Source organism: Pseudophryne corroboree, chromosome 10 (assembly GCF_028390025.1).
Source record: "Pseudophryne corroboree isolate aPseCor3 chromosome 10, aPseCor3.hap2, whole genome shotgun sequence".
NCBI classification, from domain to species: Eukaryota; Metazoa; Chordata; class Amphibia; order Anura; family Myobatrachidae; genus Pseudophryne; species Pseudophryne corroboree.
Genome location: NC_086453.1, coordinates 22139154 through 22162675, shown reverse-complemented (window position 1 = coordinate 22162675; position 23522 = coordinate 22139154). Strand labels below are relative to the sequence as shown.

General features: G+C 42.0%; 1 protein-coding gene across 1 annotated transcript; it reads right to left on the bottom strand.

Moving 5' to 3' along the window:
• Window positions 1–1292: 1292 nt before the first annotated feature.
• On the bottom strand, window positions 1293–22531 carry LOC134965833 (IgGFc-binding protein-like). Its single transcript, XM_063942207.1, has 13 exons — window positions 22469–22531; window positions 20329–20382; window positions 16849–18078; window positions 14146–14486; window positions 13469–14042; window positions 12156–12754; window positions 10873–11440; window positions 10098–10693; window positions 9108–9681; window positions 7224–7423; window positions 5236–5604; window positions 3279–3562; window positions 1293–1681 (listed from the first exon to the last, which is right to left on the bottom strand). The coding sequence occupies exons 2-13, from the start codon at window positions 20378–20380 to the stop codon at window positions 1672–1674; spliced, it is 5397 nt and encodes a 1798-aa protein (XP_063798277.1). The 5' UTR covers window positions 20381–20382; window positions 22469–22531; the 3' UTR covers window positions 1293–1671.
• Between the last annotated feature and the right edge of the window lie 991 nt (window positions 22532–23522).

Here is a 23522-nt window from a genome sequence, read left to right as displayed (position 1 = left end):
ACACTGAAGAGCTGTACGAGTTCTCCAAGATGTTTGGAACAGAGGGCCCAATGCAGATTTGATTGTAGGTGCACGGCTAAGATCAGTTGCTCAGACATACAAGGGGGACGCCCAGCTTTTGTACTTGACAAGTTGCTCTGTACAAGTGCCGCTCTTGCGTGTTGGTAGGGAGCTACTCGTCGCACCGGCTGCGTGCGATGTCAAGCAGGCACTGCGGCCCGCCACCCGCACGGTCCGGGAACTCCTGCGTTGCCCAGACCGTGCCCCTAAAATGGCAACCAAACCCTGTCGGCCCTCCCGCCTCTGCCTATCAATCAGGCAGAGGCAATAGGAGGTGCTGAGATGGCAGTCAGCTGTCTGGCATGTACACTGCGGCGCATGCGCAGTTCAGACCTGATTGGCTGCTGTGCGAAAACACACAGTAGCGATCAGGTCTGAATTAGGGCCAGAGTTCCTTCAAAAACTGTGTGCAAGTGTACCTAGAAGAATTGATGCTATTTTGAAGGCAAAAGGGTGATCACACCAAAATATTGATTTAGAATGCTCTTCTGTTCACTTTGCATTTTGCTAATTGATCAAAATAAATTAACACTATTTAAGCATGCTTACTTTGCAGCATTTTTCCCCCACACCTGCCTAAAACTTTTGCACACTACTGTATATAAAGTATGCCTTCTAGGAGAGTATACATTGGGTATATTTTGATCCTGCAGGGCAGATCCAGTACAGGCGAGTAAGAATTCCTTGCTACCAGGCACATATGACACAGATACGCGTTTGTATACACCTTGGCATATGTAAAGCTCTATACCATTTACGGTTCCGGTATGAATGGTCGACCATGTTATGGTCGACAGTCATTAGGTCGACCACTATTGGTCGACATTGACACATGGTCGACATGAGTTTTTTTTACTCTTTTTGGTGTCGTTTTTTGCGTAAAGTGACTGGGAACCCCAATTAGTGCACCGCGTCCCCTCGCATGGCTAACTTCGCTCGCCATGCTTCGGGCATGGTGCTACCGCTTCGCTCGGCACAGATTACCGTTCCAATCGCAGTCCACGTGGATCGGAAAGTATGGAAAAGTTCCCCAAAAGAAAAAAAAAAAAAGGAGTAAAAAAAATACCCTCATGTCGACCTTTCATGTGTCGACCATGTGTCCATGTTGACCATGTCAATGTCTACCAATAGTGGTCGACCTACTGACTGTCGACCATAACATGGTTGACCATCTGAACGGATACCACCATTTACAATGTGTTTGGTTTTGTTTAGAATAATTTATGCTGAAATCTGAAATTTCACCTTTATTTTCAAACCTTTGCATTTTACTGCACTGGATGATTCACATGGATACAGTCAAAGCAACAATTCACAGGTAGATGCATTTACCAACTTGTTATTAAAGCAAGGAAAGGCCCAGTGTTAACTAGTAATTGTTGCAGGCTGGCAGTCATAGGCCACTGAATTCCTGCACGATGGAACAAGAGGTATACTGGTCACTGGTAGAAAAGGTTACACGATGCACATCACAAATACTTTCAATGCATCTAAAATGTAGCAATTTTCATTACAGAGATTCTATACAGTCATTCATTTAATATTTTCAGTGATCAATTTGGTCGATGGGGCATCCTCTAGGTTTGTACACCAGGTATTCTTCTTACTGGCTCACGCATTACTACAAGAAAAAAAAAAAAAAAAAAATATCTATTTGGTACATGTTAGAAATACAAAAATAATTCTTCAAATGTTAAGCTGCAATTCAAAAAGTACATCGGACATATCCGTAATGTCATATCTGAAGCATTTTCACTCTTTGCTAATAGCCATCTGCCCCCAGGGCTTTTCTGGGCAGATTCTAGAATGGGGTCCCTCAACTAAAAGCATTAAATAGATAGATATCTATCTGCATTTGAGACTTCCGAGATCTGCAAAATAGACCGTATGCCTATGAGCAATAATTAAGTACTATTTTAACATGTCTGACAATACATTTGGAGTCATTAAAACTTAGATAAACATATATTGATACTAGATCTAAACTTTAAAACTGTAGATACAGTATTGTGTTGATATCACTCCATTTTTATGTATAAACCCCGTCGTGCCTGAGTGTTTGGGTTGGTGTGAGAGGCTGGAGCAGCTGATGTGTGGATGTAGCAGAGACTTAATCCAACTTTTACTAATGGAGTGATGTGCACATTAGTGTGTGAGGGCAGAGCCGTATCTAAACATTTTGGTGCTCTTTGCCAGAAATAGGATTGGTGGAAGCTGAACTAGAACCAGATTGGAACCTTGCTGGAACCAGACTCCCACCTTAATATCAGGGAGCTCAGCACAGAGCTGCATACACTAGAGTAGAGACGTTGTACTGGCCATTTGGGAGTGGCAAAGCTGCTCCCTTTATAGGCATCAGTCTCTTGTGATTGGCAAGTGGGATCAGCTGATTGATAACAGTGACTGGAATGGTCGAGATAGATCAGGCGACTTCCTCCAACAAAGCTGCACCAGTGTCATTGTTTTGGAGGGAACTTTGACTCAGGAAGTAGGCTCGGACTCTGGAGGAATGGAGGGAGGGCGGTGTGCTAAGGAGAGCGATGCCTGGAGACAGTATGACACTGAGGGAAGTGCAGAGAAGCAGCAGTGTGGACAGACCTCAGCACCCACATACAGCTCCCAGCGATACCTGCTATCAGCATGGAGGACATGGTGAGAGCAGACTGTAGCGCCAGCATGGAGAGACACCGCAAAGGTAAGTAAGATGTTCTAGAACTCTGGATCGTGACATATCCAAAATCTTTAACCACTGCCATGGTGTATGGTCTACTCTATGGGTTATTGCCTTACTATAAAAATTGAATTAGCTTTCACAACTGACAAATCATAATTACTATTATGTTCCTAACGGAATGTAAATTCTGAAGAGTAAAAAAGTCATGAATCATTTGGGGACACCAGAAGTTCTGTGATTCCAGGTAATAGATTGTCCTGCCAAGCCATGGCTCATCTATACCAGTGTAAGATCTAATAAACTATTTTACCATCTTGGACCTTGAGAACGGAAATAAGTGCATCTATTGCATTCATATTTCCAGCTTCGTCCACATTAGCAAAAGAGAAATGGGTGTAGAGTGTGTCCTTTATGACTACTAAACGTAATAGGGCCATTTTAATAGGATCATAGATCAGTTTCATATTTTAAAAGGCCCACACAGGGGTTAAAGGCAGAAAGACAGCAAGTGTAGAGAGACCATAATGTAGGACACTTTGCTTACCAGCTGTTGAAGTCATGAGCTCTCCAAGATGCTACGAGTTGCAAAAGGTCATTGACAACCTTCCCTCCAGGAGCCCTGAGGTCATCAGAGGCGTCTCCATTAAAATTTCCACAGACGCCACAAACTGCCTCAGAAAGACCCTCCGAAACCTGGATCAAGAGTTTTCCACTGTTGCTTAACTCAATCTTCAAGTCTGTGCCAATCTGGGTAATAACGGCGCTATCCCCAGTGTTGGCTGACACAATGGCAAACAAAGTGGGAAGAGAAGCCAAGCGCCCATTAACCTGAAAAATGCATATGGAATTAGTTCCCACTTATTGTAATGCAAAGTTTTAGGTCACATTTGTCCAGTAAACCCACCCACACAACACATTACAAAGCAAGAATCTGGTTGGATAACTCACTAAATGTGGGATAAAGCAATTTCTCTTAATAGCCTTCTCGTAGTTTTTAGTTTTATCTGGTTGAAAAAGTGTGAAAACTAATTCTCTAGACCAGTGGTACTCAAACTGTGAGCCATGGAGCCCTGGGGTACCTCAGGGCACTTACAGGGGTATCTTAATTTGGTGGTCCAGGACCAATTCAAAATGTATGGTCAATGTAACAGGCAAAACTAGCAATTGTGGCTGCAAATCATAAAATATGTGGGCAAACATACTGTAAGTGAATCTTGTTTTTTTAACCACATAAATGAGCCTAAGGATGTCATAAAAACAAAAATTTACTTAATTTAAAAAATTTCAAATTTTTAGACATGTTTGGCCTAGGGGTGCCGAGAAAAAAAAAAAATCTGAATTAAAAAAAAAAAAAAAAAAGTTTGGGAACCACTGCTGTAGACTAGAAGCTCTTTCCTTTATTTTACATTGGTTAAGAAACATTCCTGGTACCAGCATCACCACCGAGGAGCCCAACAATATAGGGTATATGGTTGGCACCACGAGAATACAAGTGGGTAAATAAGACTGTTCCCCTAGGGGGTTGGGGGAGAAAAAAAAAAAAAAAAAAAAGAAGGAGGGGTAGACTAGATGGGCCAAGTAGTTATCTGCTGTCAAATTCTATGGGGGAGATTCAATTATTTTCACACCCGTTCTGTTTCTGCCCTCAGGGACGTTGTATCATTTCAACTCGCTACCCCCAGAGTAGCAAGGCACCCAACCCTTTACACAGCTAAACCCGATTACTATGGGCACAATATGCGCGATAACAGATCATTTTAGAAAGGAAATTGGGCATGATATATCATTTGAATCTCACCCTATGATTCTATAAATAAGGCTCTATCTTTGGGCTGTTAAAAAATCTTAACTAGCAACTCTCAAAATAACTGTGGAAGATCATTTAACTGTAATATCATGACCTATAGCAGAAATAAATGCTTACTACTAATACAAGAAAGGGTCAAAACGCTCTTTATTGTATGGTCAGTACTGTATTATCCTTGTACTGGAATGTTAGTATTCCAATAAATGACCGTATCACTCATAGCAGCCCACTGCATACAGTGGTTACCCAAATACCATCTAAACTGTGCAGCTCCTCTCAGATCCCCCCACCTCCCCCCCCAAAAAAAAAAAAAAAAAAACCTAGTGTACCATCACTCCCTCACCTCAGGGGACAATATACATATCCATGAACGGATATATTTTCCAAAAATACTGCCCTCACTTTTTTTTTTTTTTTTAGTAGGAACCCTGTATAGCAAGGTTGACTTGAACTGCTAACAAATGTTACAAGTAGGGGCAGTGCAATACATCCAAGTAGTAAAAGTTAGAGTTTCCATTCTGCTCTTCTGAGAATACTAAGCGGCACTGCTCATGTGGGTGTAGCCACGCAGAAGTACCCCCCTGAAGTTGTACCTTTTTTAAAAATCTGACAGATATTCTATTGTCATTACAGAGAATCTGATGTGAGTTGCTGAGACTATAACATGGTAGCAAGTGCTGTGTAGGCTACTTACCCAGACTTCCTTATTCTTGGAGATGGTCACTAGGCCACCACGAAGAAAGATATGGATTCTTGAGACAGATGGTGCTTGTCCACAACTCTGGATATCGGCAAGAACTCTGAACCACTCGGATGCATCCATGTTACACAGAGATGCAACCTCCAATAGGCCATTTGCAATGGTTGCTCCCGAGAGGCCATCAAATGTGACCAGCTTCTGTGGGTTTACAGAACATTCACCATCCACCTTGTAGCAACCTCGCACACCACTGACGAGACCACAGCGCTGCTTGGAAGTACAGGAAACTGCTGTGCAGGTCACACCACCAGCTTGGCATTTGCATTGAAGGCTACAGTCTTCATTGACAAAGGACTCTCCCTCCTAAATAAAATTAAAAAAGGACTAAAATATTATATATATATATATCTCTATCTATATATCTATACATACATACACACACACACACAAATATAGAAAACCACAGCACTCACCACCCCAGAAGCGGGGTGCAGTGTCTGCACTCACCACTCATAGGGTGGGGTGCATGCAGCCCATGGCCACCTACCCAAATACATACAAAAGAGAAATGTAGTGAGGACAAGTGAGCTTGCTATGGTGAGTGCTGAATTCTCTATTTTGTATAATATATATATATATATATATATATATATATATATATATATATATATATATATATATATATATATATATAAGAACGCTGTTATCAACTATAATGTGTCCATGTGCACAGACTCAATTTCCTTACAGAGGACCTAGCCTTGTGTAAGATACTCTAAATGTGTCCAAATTGTGTACAGGTCAGTCCTACACCAAGAGCCAGTCACTAGACTTTTTGGTGCCCTTTTCCCAGAAATGGCATTGCCCAATTCTCCCCCCCCCCCCCCGCAATTGGTACATAAAGGCGCATGAAGTACATGACAAGATTGAGCCCATAGAAAGCCTATGCTATGATGCCCCTTCCTATATTATATATCTATATCACACACACAGGTTTCAAGACCATTGCAAGACAATGGTTGTGGACACAAATCCTCTTTATACTAAGTTCATGCACTTGACTTGAGAGCTTGTCGTTATTCAGTTACAATACAGGTTTATTAAAATCACACATTTCAATATACTGCCATACCCAGGATTCAAAGCTATAACCTGTTGAATTCTAATCAAACACCTTACTCATTGAGCCATTTGATCCTGCATAAAAGACTATCAGTCGTTCCAGCGATGCCTCCTATTACCGAAATCCTTGCTCAAACTAAATGTGGCCATTCGGTTGGTTGTGTTTTATCATATATATTCTGCGAGTTCATTTCCTTTGCTTATGGATCCAAATATTCTATGACAGCCACAGTTAATATGTCCAATTTAAATAAATAAAAAAAAAAAAGATAATTTTGGTGCAGAACCTACAATTAAGATTTATTTTGTATTGCTTATTGAGCCCATCTCATAATCACATGTATACTTATTAACATAAAGACTGCTACCCGTCTCACCATTGATACAGTAATAAATTAGGAAAGAAAAATAAAATAAAAAACACAATCACACTTTTCTAATTTATTACTATATTGATTAATGGTGGGACAGGTAGCACAGTCTTTATGCAAATAAGACTACATAAGGTCATGAGAGGGGCTCAATAAGCAATACAAAATCATCCTTATTTTAGAAGATAATTTGGTGCGGAACCTAAATTCTCTATATCAAATATAAAAAAACTGTACAAAACAAACCAAATATACTGGCGGATCTCCAGAAATCCAAATCAAAACCCAGTCCAGATCTTCCTCGAAGAGCCGAACAGTCCCGCTGTATTTTTTTTTTTTTTTTTTTTTTTTACATCCAAATCCCAATCTTTACCATGGTCCCTAAATGTTTTATTACAATATGAATACAGAAAATAAGCCTAGGTAAAATGTAATTAATCATTGCAAATGAACTTACTATTGGGTGCATGAAACAAACTTAATACATACACTCAAGTATCGTCCACCAAATACACATCCACATTTGTCCATGGTGACGCATTGATCTCCATCTAACAAGTAGCCGGCATCACATTCGCAACCTTCGAAACATCTATCAGTACATCTCATCGGCTCGGTAATCCCAGAGCAAGTTTGCAGACAGGTTCTGGTACAAAGTGCATAATGACTATTCACTGGACAGGACATAGCTGCAAAAGGAAATGACAGGAACTGGATCAAAAAGAGATGATCTGGAAAGTGGAGATCAAGCATACATAGTTAATGGTTCCTTCCTAAAGAGTTGGAACACTACCTTTTATATTACAGTATGGGGAACTTTTTTGTTCTATTTTGTATTTCACTCCAAATAAAATAATTTTTGCTTTGCACTCAAAACTGAATGCTGGTGTTTGCCAAGATCTTAGACCAACACCAACTTTCTCAGAAATAATTGGTAAACTTCTTTATATCTTTTACTATGAAAGTCCAAGTTCTTTTTAGAATAGGGTCTTTATTAGCAAATCAGATTTAACAGTAGAGTGGGATGTACAGTACCACCACTAGTATATACAATGTCTGCCAGTTAAAGTATATTATATAATTCTTGAAGGCTTCATTTGTGACATGTGCTGCAACTCAATGGAAAATTTGCTAGAGTTCATTTACCGTACAAAATAAGGGGCTGATTTATCAATGAGTTTTGTCATACACAAAGTTTGAAAACTAGTTACGTGTAATAAATGGTGCTCCAGCCATGTGTTTGAAAATTAACAGTTGGGATCCAATTGGCTGGAGCACAATTTATCATACGCAAGGAGTTTTAACAAAACGTTGCGTGTGATAAAACAGCCCCTAAGCATCATGTTCGTCTCAAACGGTTATATAGGTTTATTGAATGAAATGCACACCTTTCACAACTCAATGGAGAATCAGACTACTTATGCATTACATTCATCAGCAAAAACAGGGCAAGGGGACTGTTCCATTGTTAATATTTTGTTTTTAGACTTCAGCCTATACTATAGCACAGAGTTTACCAAGCTTAGTCTGCAGGGATCCCTAACAGTGCAGTCTTTATAGATCTCTGTATTACCCATGAAATGCTTAACCATGCCTGTTAATCTTAAAATATATCAGCCAGTAATAAATACACCTGCGTACCAGGTAAGAGATCTGGAAAACATGTCCAGGAACAGTGCTAGGTTGTTTTACCACCCTCCCAGACTTGAATTGTGTAGAAGTGCCACAACTGGGGTTGGGGGATTAAAGGCTGGCATCTACCGTTGCATCTAAAGTAGGCTTACCATACTATCCCTTTAAACAGGGACATCCAGTGGGTTCTGCGGCTGATTAAAACCAGGTGAAATTCAAGCTTGAAGTCAGCCAGCCACAGAACCTATGTATTTCAAGAGTGTCCCAATTTAAAGGGATAGTATAATCAACCTATTCTAAAGCCTATATACCACCACTAGCCACGAATATTTGTCTGGTGCATTGCATACACTACTATGAGACAGACTAAGGGATGTGCAGATGTGTCCTCATACTGTATATCACTGCTGCAGTTGCACCAAGTAAACAAGATTATAGTCTCCTGGTGCACCCTAGTAGCATCAAAATGTGACCAAGATGCATTTTTTTCTGCAAAAAAAAAAAAAATCTAACACTAGCAGAGTTGCATGGAACCCAGCATCTCACCATGGGTGGCATATTGAGAATAGATGTACGAGGACACATCTGTATGCCCCCATCATATGCTGGCCACATACCAAAGTCAGTCTTTGGGAAGCCCCTCTAGAGTCCCTGCATTTGCCGCTGCCAGTGGTCACACAATCATCTTTGACATTTGTAATTTGCGATGCATCCAATCAATATAAAGCTTGGAAGACTTACGACAGAATGAATCCATTCTCCATGGCTGTATAGTGACACCAGCTTCTTGGCATGCAGCAACATAACTTTGAATGCTATAGCAAAGGATGCTACCATCCCCAGCACACAGGTCATAGACACAATTGTTGAAGTATAGATCAGGGTTAATAGTGGCATAGCAAGCACTAAGGGGGCCTCCAGCCTTCTTTAGGAATCCACAGTAGACTTCAGACTTGAATATTCCTACTTTTTGGTCATTACAAGATGCACAGGCATAACCACTGCCACCACACCCATTGTCACAAGTTACACCAGGGATTGGAACCTTCCAGGAGGCTCCAAATATGGTGGCATATGTAGTCAGACTCTTGTTGGGGAGCTGGAAGTCATCATTTTTGTTGCCATTGTAATTGCCACACAGGCCACCCAACTGTTCCTTGTAGTTTCCTGGAACAGTGACCATCACGTGGTAGACCAGGTCATAGTTCACCTGAACGCCAAAGTCTGTGTCAATAATGACCCCGATTCCATTCTGGTAAGCTTGAATCTTGCCATCTTCCAAGTTCAATGGGAGGTTACCATATACGCCATTAATCTGCAAGATATTTTGCAAGAGAAATTCATTTGATGGGTTTTAAGTCTCAGATCTTAGCTTTACATTAGTTTTAAAAATATTTTGGTCTTAACTCCCAACTCATGCAGGAGGATGTATATGCAGTTTTAAGGAGTTTCACAAAAAGCTACTGTAGTTTAGACATTTTGGTTTAAGTGAATCATGAGAATAAGTATAATCAAAATCTCAATTTATATAGCATTATCTCAAATAGGACTCAAGGTTCTTGACCAGAACAATTTTTGAAGCATTTGTGTACTTCAGACAATGCTCTTGGAACAGAAAGGAGTTATGGGTTACAGCATTTTAGTCCTGTAATAAGTTTAGTAGTTTGTATAACACAACATTTGCTAATATGTCCTACATAAGTACTAAATTCTACAGAGATAGCAACTTGCCTTAATCCGACCTTGGACATTATACGCAAGAACTAGGTTGTATCCATAGACTTCAAGAGACACCAGTCTAGTTACAGAAACCTTTCCATTACCCCATTTTTCGTTTTTCACAGTGATGGCAAAAGGTACCAAGTTTTCTTTGTTTGTGATAGTCTTGGCGAGTATGTAGGTGCAGGTACCTTGAAAATCAAAGGCCAGTCCATCAAGCGATATGTAGTGAGGATCACCTGCTGCAGAACACTGAGCAGAACCCACTGGTTGACATTTCTGGACTCCATCAATAACTTTACATTCTTCATTGAGTCCACATGTAAAAGCCTTACACTGCACCACTCCACTAACTGTGCATATACACTGTTGATTGCACAGCTCACTGGAGAAAAATATTTCCCAAGACTTGTAATATTTGTCATTGTAGCTACAGCCACATTGAGAAATGGGAACACAGTCTCCCCCACTAAGGAGAAAATCATCATCACATTCACATCCCTCAAAACATGTAGGGTTGCATCCCAGTGGAGAGGAGAGCGATAGACATGTGGGAGCACAGCCAGATGCACATAGTTCATAGTGACTGTTCTTTGGACAATTTGGACCTGCAGGGAAAAAATAAAAATATTACACAAAAACTGAACATTCCATAGTTACTATAAAGCCATGTTTTAATCATTCTCTTTTCAGATAATCCAAACACGGCCATTAAAAATTTATAAAAATCAATACAGTCATTGAAACCAAAAGAAACAGTCCTGGAAACATTGCAAGGTAGACTTACTACAGAACTTGTTGGTTCTCCATGGGTATATGGAGACTCCAGCCTCTTGGCACAAAACTGCATAGCTTGCTATTATTTTGCAGAGAACATCTTGCCTGCCTTTGTAGAAGCAAGCATCATACACACAGCTCTTGAAGTATCCTTGTGGGTTTATCTTGGCATGGCAATCACGAAAAGGTCCATTCTTGTCTGTAATAATTCCACATCCTTGTTTATTGTTAATATGGTGGAGTTCCAGTTCTGCTAAATTGGGGCACTCTGCTTTGTCATCTTCATAGCAACCAGACACATTTTGCACCTTCCAGCTATTGCCAAAGTCAGATGGTTTGGTGGTTAGCTGGTTGTTTTTCATTAGGAAGTCATTGCTCTGGTCACCATCAAAGTTGCCGCAAAGACCACACATGGCTCCAGCATAGCCACCAGGAACTGTGACCGCAACACGACTGTCCCAATTGTAAGACACACGTAAACCAAAGTTTGACTGGACTATTGCAGTGTCACCCTGCCTGTAGATGGACAGCTTGCCATTATCAACTATGAAGGGGAGGTTTGTTAATATACCGTTCAGCTGTGTGGGGAAAGCACAAAAAAGAAGCACATTAAATACCCATTCTCTTAAAAAAAAAAAAAAAAAAAAAAAAAAAAAAAGTAAGAAATGTCTGTAGTTAATTATAAACAATGTTGTTTAACAGAATGTTGACATAGAATATTGGGGGGGGGGGGGGGTGTCATTCCGAGTTGTTCGCTCGCTAGCAGATTTTAGCAGCATTGCACACACTAGGCCGCCGCCCTCTGGGAGTGTATCTTAGCATAGCAGAATTGCGAACGAAAGATTAGCAGCATTGCGAATAGAAAATTCTTAGCAGTTTGAGTAGCTCGAGACTTACTCCTACACTGCGATCAGCTCAGGCCGTTTCGTTCCTGGTTTGACGTCACAAAAACGCCCTGCGTTCGCCCAGCCACCCCCCCGTTTCTCCAGTCACTCCTGCGTTTTTCCCCGACACGCCTGCGTTTTTTAGCCAACGCCAGGAAAACGCTGAGTTACCACCCAGTAACGCCCCTTTTCTGTCAATCATTTACTGAACACCAGTGCGACTGAAAAGCGCTGCAGAAGCCACAGCAAAAGCTACGTTTTTAGTAAAATAACTAAGCGCGTGCGCTCTGCGTAAGCAACTAATCGCAGTATAGCGAAAATCGGCAATGAGCGAACAACTCGGAATGACCCCCATAAGCCACATTGCTTGTATTGCATAGGTGCACGCGCATAATGTTGGCAAACTCACCAAAATCCTGTCCTTGAACTGCCTTCTGACGACAACATCAAAGCTATAGATCTTGACTTGAACTGCGGAGATGTAAGACACAACTCCGATCCCTCGGTTATCATTTTGAGTATTGACCTGGAAGTCTATTAGGTCTTCTGACTTATTGCAGAGTCCAGCAAATTGGTAGATGCATGTACCCTGGAAGTTATATCTCACTCCATCAAAGGTGAAGTAGTGGGGATCTCCTGAAGCTGAGCAAGTACCATAAGATACAGGATAACAATCTTGGAGGCCACTGACCACGGAACATTTCTCTGAAGACTTACACCGGGTGGATGTGCATTCAACCTTCTTGGTGACAGGATTACAAGAGCACTGCTTCTCACACTTACTGTCACCCCAGAACCTCTCATTGGCTGCGTAGAGCTTCCCTAGGTAGATGCATCCACAGTTCGCCTTGGGTATACACTTTCCTCCATCTAGCACGTATCCATCCTTACACTGACAGGTTTCCACACAGGTGTCAGAGCACACGGATGGTACAGCATCATCGTTACAGGTAAGTGGACATGCTTGAGCGCATAGCTTGTACTGGCTGTTCTCAGGGCATTGCATTGCTGTGAGAAAAAAATTAAAATAAAAGAGGGACTACATATATCCAAGTTCTCATTCATTTACCAGTAGTCTGAATAAAGGGTCAAACAAGTTTCTTCACAACACTATGGCTATAATTTAGCTGTATTACGATCTGTATAATGCCTAGTCTGTAGTCATTAATGGAGGTATTTGCAGATAGTATGCTAAAAGTAATTTTAAGTCTATGCCCTAAAAACATAACACAATCTCACAAAAAGTGACATACCTGTATGCATTGAAGATATTCTTTCGTTACACTGTAAGCAGGAATAACCAAGCAAAGAAACACTGTATGATATAAATATACTGTATTGCCAAACCAGCGAATTAAAATAATCTGAATTGTCAAACATTTAAAAAAAGGAACCATCTATTTCAGGTTGTCCATGTATACTTTGCTATTGCTAGGATTGAAACACAGATTTCTCCAGATTAAGTTTAGGCTGTAAGGAGGGGGGTGTTGAATTAGGCACCCCCATGGAAGGTTAGCTTGCTTCCTAACCACAGGCTGGATTCTAAACAGTGGGATGCCGCATTCGGAATCCCATCTGCCAGCATTTCAAACCCATCCTTTGCTGGGAACCAATTGCTACACGAACTATAAAAGGAAATAATTGTTTTTAAAAGGACATTTGGTTAATGTGAACCGGACCAGATGCTGTAGTTTGTGCAGAGATGTTGCATTTTATACTTACGACATCCAGAGACTTGTCTCCATTCTGCAATCTGTACATTACTTCTCTGGCAGGCGTCAACATAGGTTTTCAAACTCTGGCAGAGAATCTGTTTGGAACCTCCATTCATGCACTGATCATAGACACAGTTATCCAGGTATGGCCTTGGATCTATGACAGATTGGCATTGTTGGAAGGGACCATCAAGTGCCTTAGATAGAAGGCCACAACTTTCTTCACTTGAGTATTTCAGTTGAGTTTCGAGAGGGCAGGTCTTGCACTCTCCATTACAGTTGTGCCAGCAGAACCGGTCACCGTCCAACACTTCCCAGCTTTTACCAAACTCAATCATGTTAGGAGCCCGAGTGCCATCTGGTTTCATGAGGTCATCTGATGGGTTTCCATTGTAGTTCCCACATAGGCCACAAACACTGCCAGATAAGCTGGTGGAGATCTGTATTTTTAGGATAGAGTTCCAGTCATAGTATACCTTCAAGGAAAAGTCAGTTTCTAAGACAAGAAATCCACCAGATTGATAGAGACGTACTTGACCACTATTCAAGCTCAAGGGGAGAGCTTGACGTTGGTTGTTCAGCTGAAAATTAAATAATGGAGAGATATTGAAAATTCTTAGCAACAATCAGACATTGTTTGCTCTAGCTGTATGTTCTATCCCACATTCAAGCATTGCCACTTACCCTTACAAAGCCATACTCCCCTCTCACTACAGAGACAGTGTTCTCATAAACTTGTATTGCAACGTAGCCGATATAAGAAACACGGGTATTGCCTCGATTTTTATTCTTGGCTTCTATATTGAAAGTTGGAAGGCCACTGTCATTACCACAAGTCTTGGCAACAGTGTAACTGCAGGTTCCTTGGAAGTCATAGTAGCGACCATCAAAAGTGCGGTAATGGGGATCACCAACAGCATGACAATAAGCCTCAGAGTATGGAGAACACACTGGTTTCCCATTGGACATCTTGCACGTCTCTCTAGCTCTGCATTTAATGGTGCTGCAAGATGGACTAACAGTACCTGGAAACAAAGAAATATTAACAAATGAAACTTATTCTATGTGAATTAATTTGATTCACCATGTTAATAGCAATTTAGTAAGATATGCAAATATTAACCCCTGATTTCAGTTGAAAAATCTGTCCTAACATGGCTTATGCCAACTCCTGGTGAAGTCTTTTAGCCAACATTCAATATTTGAGAGGGACCCGCTGTGCGCATGCGCAGGTCCCATCCTGCTCGAGCAGTTAATGCAATTGGGTTGCATTAAGTGTAGAGATGAGAGAGTTCGGTTCCCTGAGAACCGAACCCCCCCACCCAAACGTCATGCTCCGAGCCCAGATCCAAGTCTGACTCGGGACTTCCCGCCAGACTCAAACCAGAACGAGGCAAAACGTCATTCCGCGGGTTTTTGATTCCATATAAACAGCTGTGCATCGCAATCAATTTCTCTTTGGACTTTGAGTGAGGCAGACAGACCTGTTTCTCTGTGGGTGGTGGTGTCGAGTGGGGTTAGTGTGTGCTCTGTAGGGGTGCAGCTGCAGTCACTGGTCTACCTGTGCTGTCCTGGCTGTCACTGGTGTGTCATGTGCTGCAGCTGTACATGGGCGTTGCCGTCCTGGCTGTCACTGTGTTGTACAGTGTGCAGGGGCACTGTCCTCCTCCTGTATGTTGTAAAAATTCAGAGAGGTGCAGTTAAAAATTAAAAGCACACTGCTCTTGTATGCTGCAAAATATAGGGGTGCTGCTGTTCAACAGCACACTGGCCCTGTATGTTGTAAAAATTCAGGAGTGCAGTGAAAATCAATGTACACTGCCCTGTCTTGTATGCTGTAAAATTAAAGGGGTGTTGTGAAAATACAGGGGTGCTGTCACCATCTGCGGTTGCGATGTCTAGGCCTGACCTTCACGACACTATGGGAAGAGGAGGCTCCTACCACCATTTGCACGCCCCCTGCAAGTGCTGGTAGGAGCACCTCCACTCCAGTTGCTGATATTGAGATTGAGGATGTCACTGTAGAAGTACACCAGGATGAGGAGGATATGGGTGTAGCTGGCGCTGCAGAGGAAGTGGACGATAAGAATTCTGATGGTGATGTGGTTTGTTTGAATAAGGCACCAGTGGAGACTGTGGTTGTCCATGGGATGAAAAAGCCCATTGCCATGCCTGGGAAAAAATACCAAAAAAGCCACCTCTTCAGTGTGGAATTATTTCTCCACAAATCCGGATAACAGGTGTCAAGCATCTGTTGCCTTTGTCAATCCATAAGTAGTAATAATTATTTCCTCTGTGGGGGCGAGGATGTAAACACTGAAGAGGGGGGGGGGGGGGGATCAGAGGATGAGGATGACATCTTGCCACTGTAGAGCCAGTTTGTGCAAGGAGAGATTAATTGCTTCTTTTTTAATGGGGGCCCATACAAAGCAATCATTTCAGCCACAGTCATGTGGCAGACCCTGTCGCTGAAATGATTGGTTTGTTAAAGTGTGCATGTCCTGTTTATACAACATAATGGTGGGGTGGGATGGCCCAAGAACAAAACCATCTTGCATATCTTTTTTTCTGTGCTGTTTCGGGCCTAGATTTAAAACTGCCATCCTGTCTGACACTGCGGTGCCATTCCTAGATGGGCCAGGTGTTTGTGCCGCACACACTTATGTCTCTTACCTTAGTCATCCAGCTACCTCATTGCAACCCTTTGGGCTAAAAACAAATATTGTGAGGTGTTCAGAATAGACTGTAAATGAATGTTATTGAGGTTAATACTGTAGGATCAAAATTATCTCCAAATTCTGATTTTAGCTGTTTTTGTGGGGTTTTTAATAAAATCATCCAGATCCAAAACCCGAAAGGGTGGTTTTGGCAAAACCAATCCAGATCCAAAACACGAAGCGTGCCGAAAGCACATCTCTAATTAGGTGTGAATGCCTCCGCCTGATTGACAGAGCATTTGTGGGGTGTTGCCAGGGAAATGGAGGCATACGAGCTGAATCTTCGGGGGTTCCTTAGTTTCTGCAGCCATGCTCTAATTGCAGCGCAATTACAGTTTGAGCGTGATCACAGTGGGTGGGTGTTGGATAGCATGCTGGGCAGCCTTGCCTTGCAATGGGTGGCCCACAGCATGCGATTGCCAGTGTAGCAGATTCTACTAAATAGCAGAATCTGCTACTCTTACTGTATTAGGCCCTAAGAACTAGATGCATAACAATACTGTATGTTGGAAAAGAGAAACAAAATCACTGCATATTTCTAACTGAAGTCACTCAACATGTGTTCATGTTGACTTCAAGTGCCTTATTGAGACTTCCATTAGTGTAGACATCATGAGATACTGTTAATGGAATGGGTATGATATTCTACTTATGAAGAAAGTAAACTCACCGTTAATGCAAATAGCTGGGGATCCATAGCTGTTAAGACTGATAAAGCCATATGACAGCAACATAAAGGGTGATGATGGATTCTCAACCAATTGGAAGCTAAAGTTTTTCCCTAATCCCTGAGCTGCCCAAGAATAATCAGTTCCAGTAATATTTTTCCACGATAAACCTTGGACAAGGCTTTTGTTTATATGGATTTTAGAGATGTCCGTGGTCATTGCCACTATTAAGCCATAGTTGTCAAAGTCCTGTTGGCCATATATATAGTAGGAAGAGCAATAGCTGCTAACTGGTGGTATAGTCATCAGCAGAGGATCATATTGTGTTAAATTCTTGTCCATCCAACCAGTACAGTAGTAAATAACTTGAACGCCAGCACTGGCAGAAAGGTAAATGGATACATTGACTGGTATAGTCAGCTGAATCACTTGCCCTGTGCTCAAGTCCAGGGTTGATCTCACCGCATTGATTTGGTAGCTGATCTTTGTATTCTGAGCAGCCACCACATATACAATATCAGGCTTGGTTTGTAAGAAGATTGGAGGTATGATGAATGTGGTACCCCAGCTGGAGACTGGCCTGAGTTGCTCATATACATGATTGCACCTTGTATTGTTCCATGTGCATGTGTGACCACTCAAGACTGCCACAGGTTTCTGAGAAATCACTCTGGTCCCAGACAGATCATCTCTGCTGAGTAGCTGAAGAGCGTTATAAGGTTCTAGAAGTACAGTCAAGTTTGCTCCAGCTGGGTAGAGTTTCTCTTGATACACGACTGCTCCTGTGAGATAGACATCTACATTGGTAGCTTCTTCATTACTGACTACAGAGAATTCCTTAAACCCATCATCAGGGCCACCTAAAGGTGTCACCACATAATAGTCACTGCCAAGGTCTTCAGCGGGATACACAATGCTAGTGTCAGCGCTTTTTAACTTATAGTTCAGAGACAAGACTGAGATCTCTTTATCAGCCTGGATTACTATTACATTGCTTGACTTGCCGACACCAGACAACTCTGCATTTTCGGGGATTTGGACAGTGAGAGTGGCTCGGTCATTTAAATTTAAGACCTGTTTGAAGCTGGATTTGTTCATCCACACGGTTACTGTAGTGGAAGGGTTGTACCCAGTAATGAAGAGCTTGAAGGTGCCAGTACTGTAAGATAACTTGTAGTTCTGCATGAAGACCGTAACAAAATTCTTGCCCAGTGGACCTGCTGAGCAGGTTCCTAAAAAAAAAAAAAAAAAAAAAATGTATTATATAACATGTTGCTTACTACAGACAAAGGAGACTTCAGTGTAAGTTTATAAAGTCCCTATTTTCATGAGCATGATATTGCCTTAGAGCAGCTATGGCCAAGCCTATTGATTAATAACTATTTAGGAAACATGGTTCGAAATGATGGAGCTAGAATCATATGCATATGACCTTTTTACTGAACCTCAGCTAGTTTCAATGATATGATCAAACGCTGCAAAATGTCAGTCTTTACACAATCTCTGAAGCCTCCTGATCAGTTCCATCATTACCAGCTACAGTGTCTGGTTGAAGTTCTTATGCTTCCCAGGGCTGGTGACTAGACATCTTCTCAAACCAGAGCTTCCATTTCAAGTAGTTGGAGCTTCTTTTTAACGCAAGGTAAAAAAAAAAAATGCAAATATGACAATAACTATAACTACAGTTTGGGACACCAAACAGTCCAAATGTTACTATGCGTGTTTGAGCACCGGTGGTTAAGTGAAAAGAATTGAGGTATACTTTCCCAAAACCCTTCCATTATACTCCAGGATTTAATTATATCCATGCTTGAGGGCAAGTGACTTTATTAGCAGCTCAGTCAATTTAATTTAAGTCACCTATGCGCAAGCATAGATATCCTTAAAACCTGGACTGCAACAGTAGAGTTTGGGGAACTCTGGATTGAGGGCAGGATGTATAGAAGTAAAAAATGCTATAAACCTCTCAAACAGAGCAGTTTTGATGTTTGCTGCAATATATAGTGATCCCCATACACATTAGCAAAATCTGCAGTTTATTGGAGATCTGCTGCAGACCATCAAATGCTATGGTGCTGAGATTTGCCCATATGCAGCAAGCTCTGGAAAGTTTAGCTTTCAGGAGCTGTCCCTTAAGGGCAAGGTCATCTATAGACTGTTGCCTGTAGAAACCTATGGGCTGCTAGTTTTCACAAAATGTATTTTCAATGCATGTGTCCTCATGCACCATACAGCCCTAGATGTCCGGAGAGACAGACTCTGGAAGAAGTAGCTTACTGTAACTTTCCTTCAAGAGTGTGTCTTAGTCACAGATGCAGAGAACCTTGCACAGCTTACTAAACACGCTGGGCTGTGTCTGAACCTTAATACCAAATACTACAGCTTTTTCTCATGCCACGTTTAATTAAGAGTCATCTGTGACTTTGGAGGTCTAAGCCTTGGATGGAGATGAAGTTGACGGAGATAAAGTATCAGCCAACCAACTCCTATAGTTAGGAGTTTTTCAAACCAAACCTTTAACATGGTAGCTAGGAGATGATTGGCTGGTACTTTATCTACAATTTTTTCCACTCAACCTTGACAAAGACCACAGCAGTGGTCAAAATGCATTGGTAGAGTGGTGCAAGCGTGGATCAGCTCTTGGTGGTGGGTACACTTGGACTGATGCCTGGGTCCACTGATGTACAACTTATGCTGTTCAGGCTGGTTAAATACTACTGCTCACCTATATGAGGGTTAGGCACCCACAAGGGAGGGTTAGGGTAGGGGGCAGGGGAGAGATAGGGTACTTTACAGGGGGCTGTCAGGACTCTGATAGTCAGGATGCCACTGTTTGTATTCTGACTACCGGCATGTACATTGGGATATCATACAGATTCCCTTGGAGTTTTTAGCTGCAAGACACTTACATATTACAGATCTATGGTTATATACAGATCGATCCACGGTTATCTTGGCTAGTTTGCTGCGCCTAGGCACACCATGGTTTATTTACATAAGCCTTCATCTATTGTTCTCAGCTGCAATACAATACAGAGGACAATACAGCAGGGGATTAAAGTCCAACTGCCCAGTCTCAGTTAAACCTATTAAAGGCTAAAATAAACATGGACCCATCTGTATGGCTGCTTGATTTGTTTCTCTATCCTCTTCTGTCTTCTCTGGTTGTACTCATCCCGTGTGACTGCAGCCATTCTGGAGATGAGCTTTATTTTCCATCTCCTGAGGCTACTCTACCTGCACAGCAGCCTGGTCACTGCTCCCACGCAAAGAGAATATAAAGTCCTCAACTCTACTATGAGCCTGAGGAGGTGCTTGTAGATGGAAACCAAGACCCATTATTGGCTGATGGGATTCCAGATATACTGTAGTAAATCTATTTATACTGAATGTGGACAGGAGAGTGGAGAGGTGTTAATGTTTTATACAGAGTACAGGGCATAGGCAATCAGTAAATACAGAATATTAGATTAATCACTTACCACACAGGACAACCAGCAAGACACTCAGCAGCAGGGCTGGCAATTTACCCATGGCTGAAAAGACATACAAAATTATTTTCACACACCAACCTGACTCTTGGAGCTCATTGCTCCAGACTAATACCACCCCTCTGACTGGGCACTAAACACAAACATTCTGAATATGCCTCCATAGAGCAGTTTAACCATAGGAGATTGGCAATACTGGTTTAGCCTAACTTAAAAAGCTACACAGGGGTCAGACTATAGCCCCCATTCATTCATTATAGTGGGGACTGCGGTCTGCAGCAGCAATTAGCCGTTTGCAGGAGACTTACAGTATGTAGGCTTTCCAGAACATCCTTTAATCCAGGACACCTAGGATTTACACAGGTTCTGTGGGCCTGATTGAAATCAGGTGAAATGCAGGCTTGAATTCAGCCAGCCACGGAACCTGTGTAAAACCATTAGTGTCCCAGATTAAAGGGATATTATGGCAACTCTACTTACTGTGGGCGGGATGTACTAATGTACATCGCCACTCTGCGCCACGATGCTGATCGCATATGTACGAACATATGCGATCAGCATTGCGGAGGACAGCTCTTCCGATAAGAGCTGTCCTCCGCAATGCGCAGCGGCAGCCTGACTTCCGGGATTCGGCCCCAGGAGTCAGTCTGCGCATGCGCGGGGTGACGGGGGCGGCCGCAGGGCATGCTGGGAGGGATCCGATCGGATCCCTCACACAGCATTGCGGAGAGAAGCCCATAGGCTTCTATGGACTATCGCCAGTTAAAGCTGTCCTGCCAGCCAGGGGTTAGTAGTACATCAGGAAAAATGTGGTAAACAGGGAGTTTACCGCATTTTCCGCTTAGTACATCCCGCCCAGTATGTGAAATCTCCTGCATTAGGCAATTAGTACATACATAGCAACAATTTATACAGTTAAGATAGAACTGGAGTTTTTACATAATTGATGAAAAACCTTGATAAATTGTCCATTTATAATTAAACTAGAATCACATGCCAAATGAGTACACCCAATTCAGATGAGCAGTGTAGTTATCACATACTTGCCTACCTGACCCTCTCCATGAGGGAGAAAATGCTCTGTTCCTGGACTTTCCTGGTAATGTATGATTGCCATCACCTGTGGTGAAACACCTTTCTTATCAATTACCTAGCTCACCACAGGTGATGGCAATCATACATTACCAGGAAAGTCCAGGAACAGAGCATTTTCTCCCTCATGGAGAGGGTCAGGTAGGCAAGTATGAGTTATCAATATGAAGTCAGTCTGCAGTAAGGGCAATGCTGCAAAAGGCCTTTTCCATACTGTACATCTCTATGATGATCTAGAACACAGGTTCTCAAACTCGGTCCTCAGGACCCCACACGGTTCATGTTTTGCAGGTTACCTGTAGATTTTTAAAATGTGACAGTTGGTGATACACAGAGCAGCTGCCGGGTGACATGGAAAACAAGAACCATGTGGGGTCCTGAGGACAGAGTTTGAGAACCACTGATCTAGAAGAAGGGGTTACAGATGCATGGAAATTATCTTTAACTCATGCAGTGTTGGCAAACTAGTAATACATAGAGTAGATTGCGTTAAAGACAAATGTATATGAAACCAAGCTTATCACAGCAATTCACTTGTACAAGCTAATATAATAAAAGGTCTCCTGTGTTGTATTTAGGATATTAAATATACCACTTGTTAAATACAATTAAAGTGTCATGTATGCATTATATGATCTTTAGCATTTTGATTTACAATTAAAGTTTTAATTTATTTATTTTAGTAAACCTGACAAAACACTTAACTCTAGCAACAGAGGGAAGATGCACTATGCCTTAGAGAGTGATAAACTGGAGAGAGATAAATTACCAGCCAATCAGCTCCTAACTGCCATGTCACAGGCTGTGTTTGTTACTTTAGCTCCATCAACTTTAGCTCTCTCCAATGCTCTGTGCATAGACACCTGTATCTCTCTCTTAGTACATCTCCCTCAGGCAGTCTTCAAAATTCCAAAGCTTCAACAATTATGTTGGAAAAGCAGAGTAATTAGTTTTACTGGTCTAATATAAAACACCAATATATTGCACCATAAACCCTCTTCATGCAGCTCACTACATCATCACCACTCCCATAACCTACCTGCAGGTACCCAGGACTTAATCCACACCACAGCCAAATACCTTAAGAACTCAGGAGTTAATGGATAATTACCTAGTAGATGGGGAACAGGTGTGACAAGGCTCCTCGGCCACACAGTAATCACAAAAACAAATCAGGAGGTTCTGAGATTTTTTGCAAGATTTAAAGGTTCCCCAATCCACCAATCTGCACCCACACATTACAGATATGTCTCAGTCAGGGGCGTAGCCAGAACTTTGTGGGCATAGCAACATTTTGAAGGGGCCCCCGTCCCAATGCTTTTAGAGAGACACTTCTCTGCAGCAGTTGTTAATTGTATGCCCTATACCAGGCATTCCCAACCTCGGTCCTCAAGGCACACTAACAGTCCTGGTTTTAGTAATCTCTACGCTTGTACACAGGTGACTGAATTAGTACCTCAGTTATTTTGAGTTAACCATCTGTGCTGAAGCCTGGCTATCACTAAAACCTGCACTGTTGGTGTGCCTTGAGGACCGCGGTTGGGAATGCCTGCACTATACTATAATAGTGCCCTAGTTCATTTTCTGTACCATAGTAGAGCCTTATTTAATGTTATGCCCCATAGTAGTGCCCTAGTTTCTTTTATGAATCGCAGTAGTGCTTAAGTTCCCCCTATGTCACATTTCAGAGCTGCCAGTACACATTATGCCGCACAGTACCCCAAATTCAGATTACGATATATAAAGCTTCTTGGTCATATTGCGCCTCATTACAATGCCCGGGTTCATATAATATAACATTAAAATGCCTCACAGTTCATTTTATACCACTCTACAATGAGCAGGTACAGGGGCATACCTAGATATATTGCAGGCCCCAAGGAAAAAGTTTGAAAGGAAACCTACACACCACCCAAAGGCAAAAAATTTATATAACACATGTAACTGTGACAGGGAAGGTGGGCCCCATAGCATCTGCACTCCCTGCACCTATGGTAGCTACACACTGTATATAACACATGTAACTGTGACAGGGAAGGTGGCCCCTCTCAGCTCTGGGCCCCATAGCAGCTGCACTCCCTGCATCTATGGTA

Coding starts and splice junctions, on each gene's coding strand:
- LOC134965833 (XM_063942207.1), bottom strand. CDS start 20,380: ATGGGTAAATTGCCAGCCCTGCTGCTGAGTGTCTTGCTGGTTGTCCTG. Junction 12,755..13,468: donor GAGACAAGTCTCTGGATGTC/GTAAGTATAAAA, acceptor TTTTTCTCACAG/CAATGCAATGCCCTGAGAAC. Junction 3,563..5,235: donor CCAAGAATAAGGAAGTCTGG/GTAAGTAGCCTA, acceptor TGCATTTTTCAG/GTTAATGGGCGCTTGGCTTC.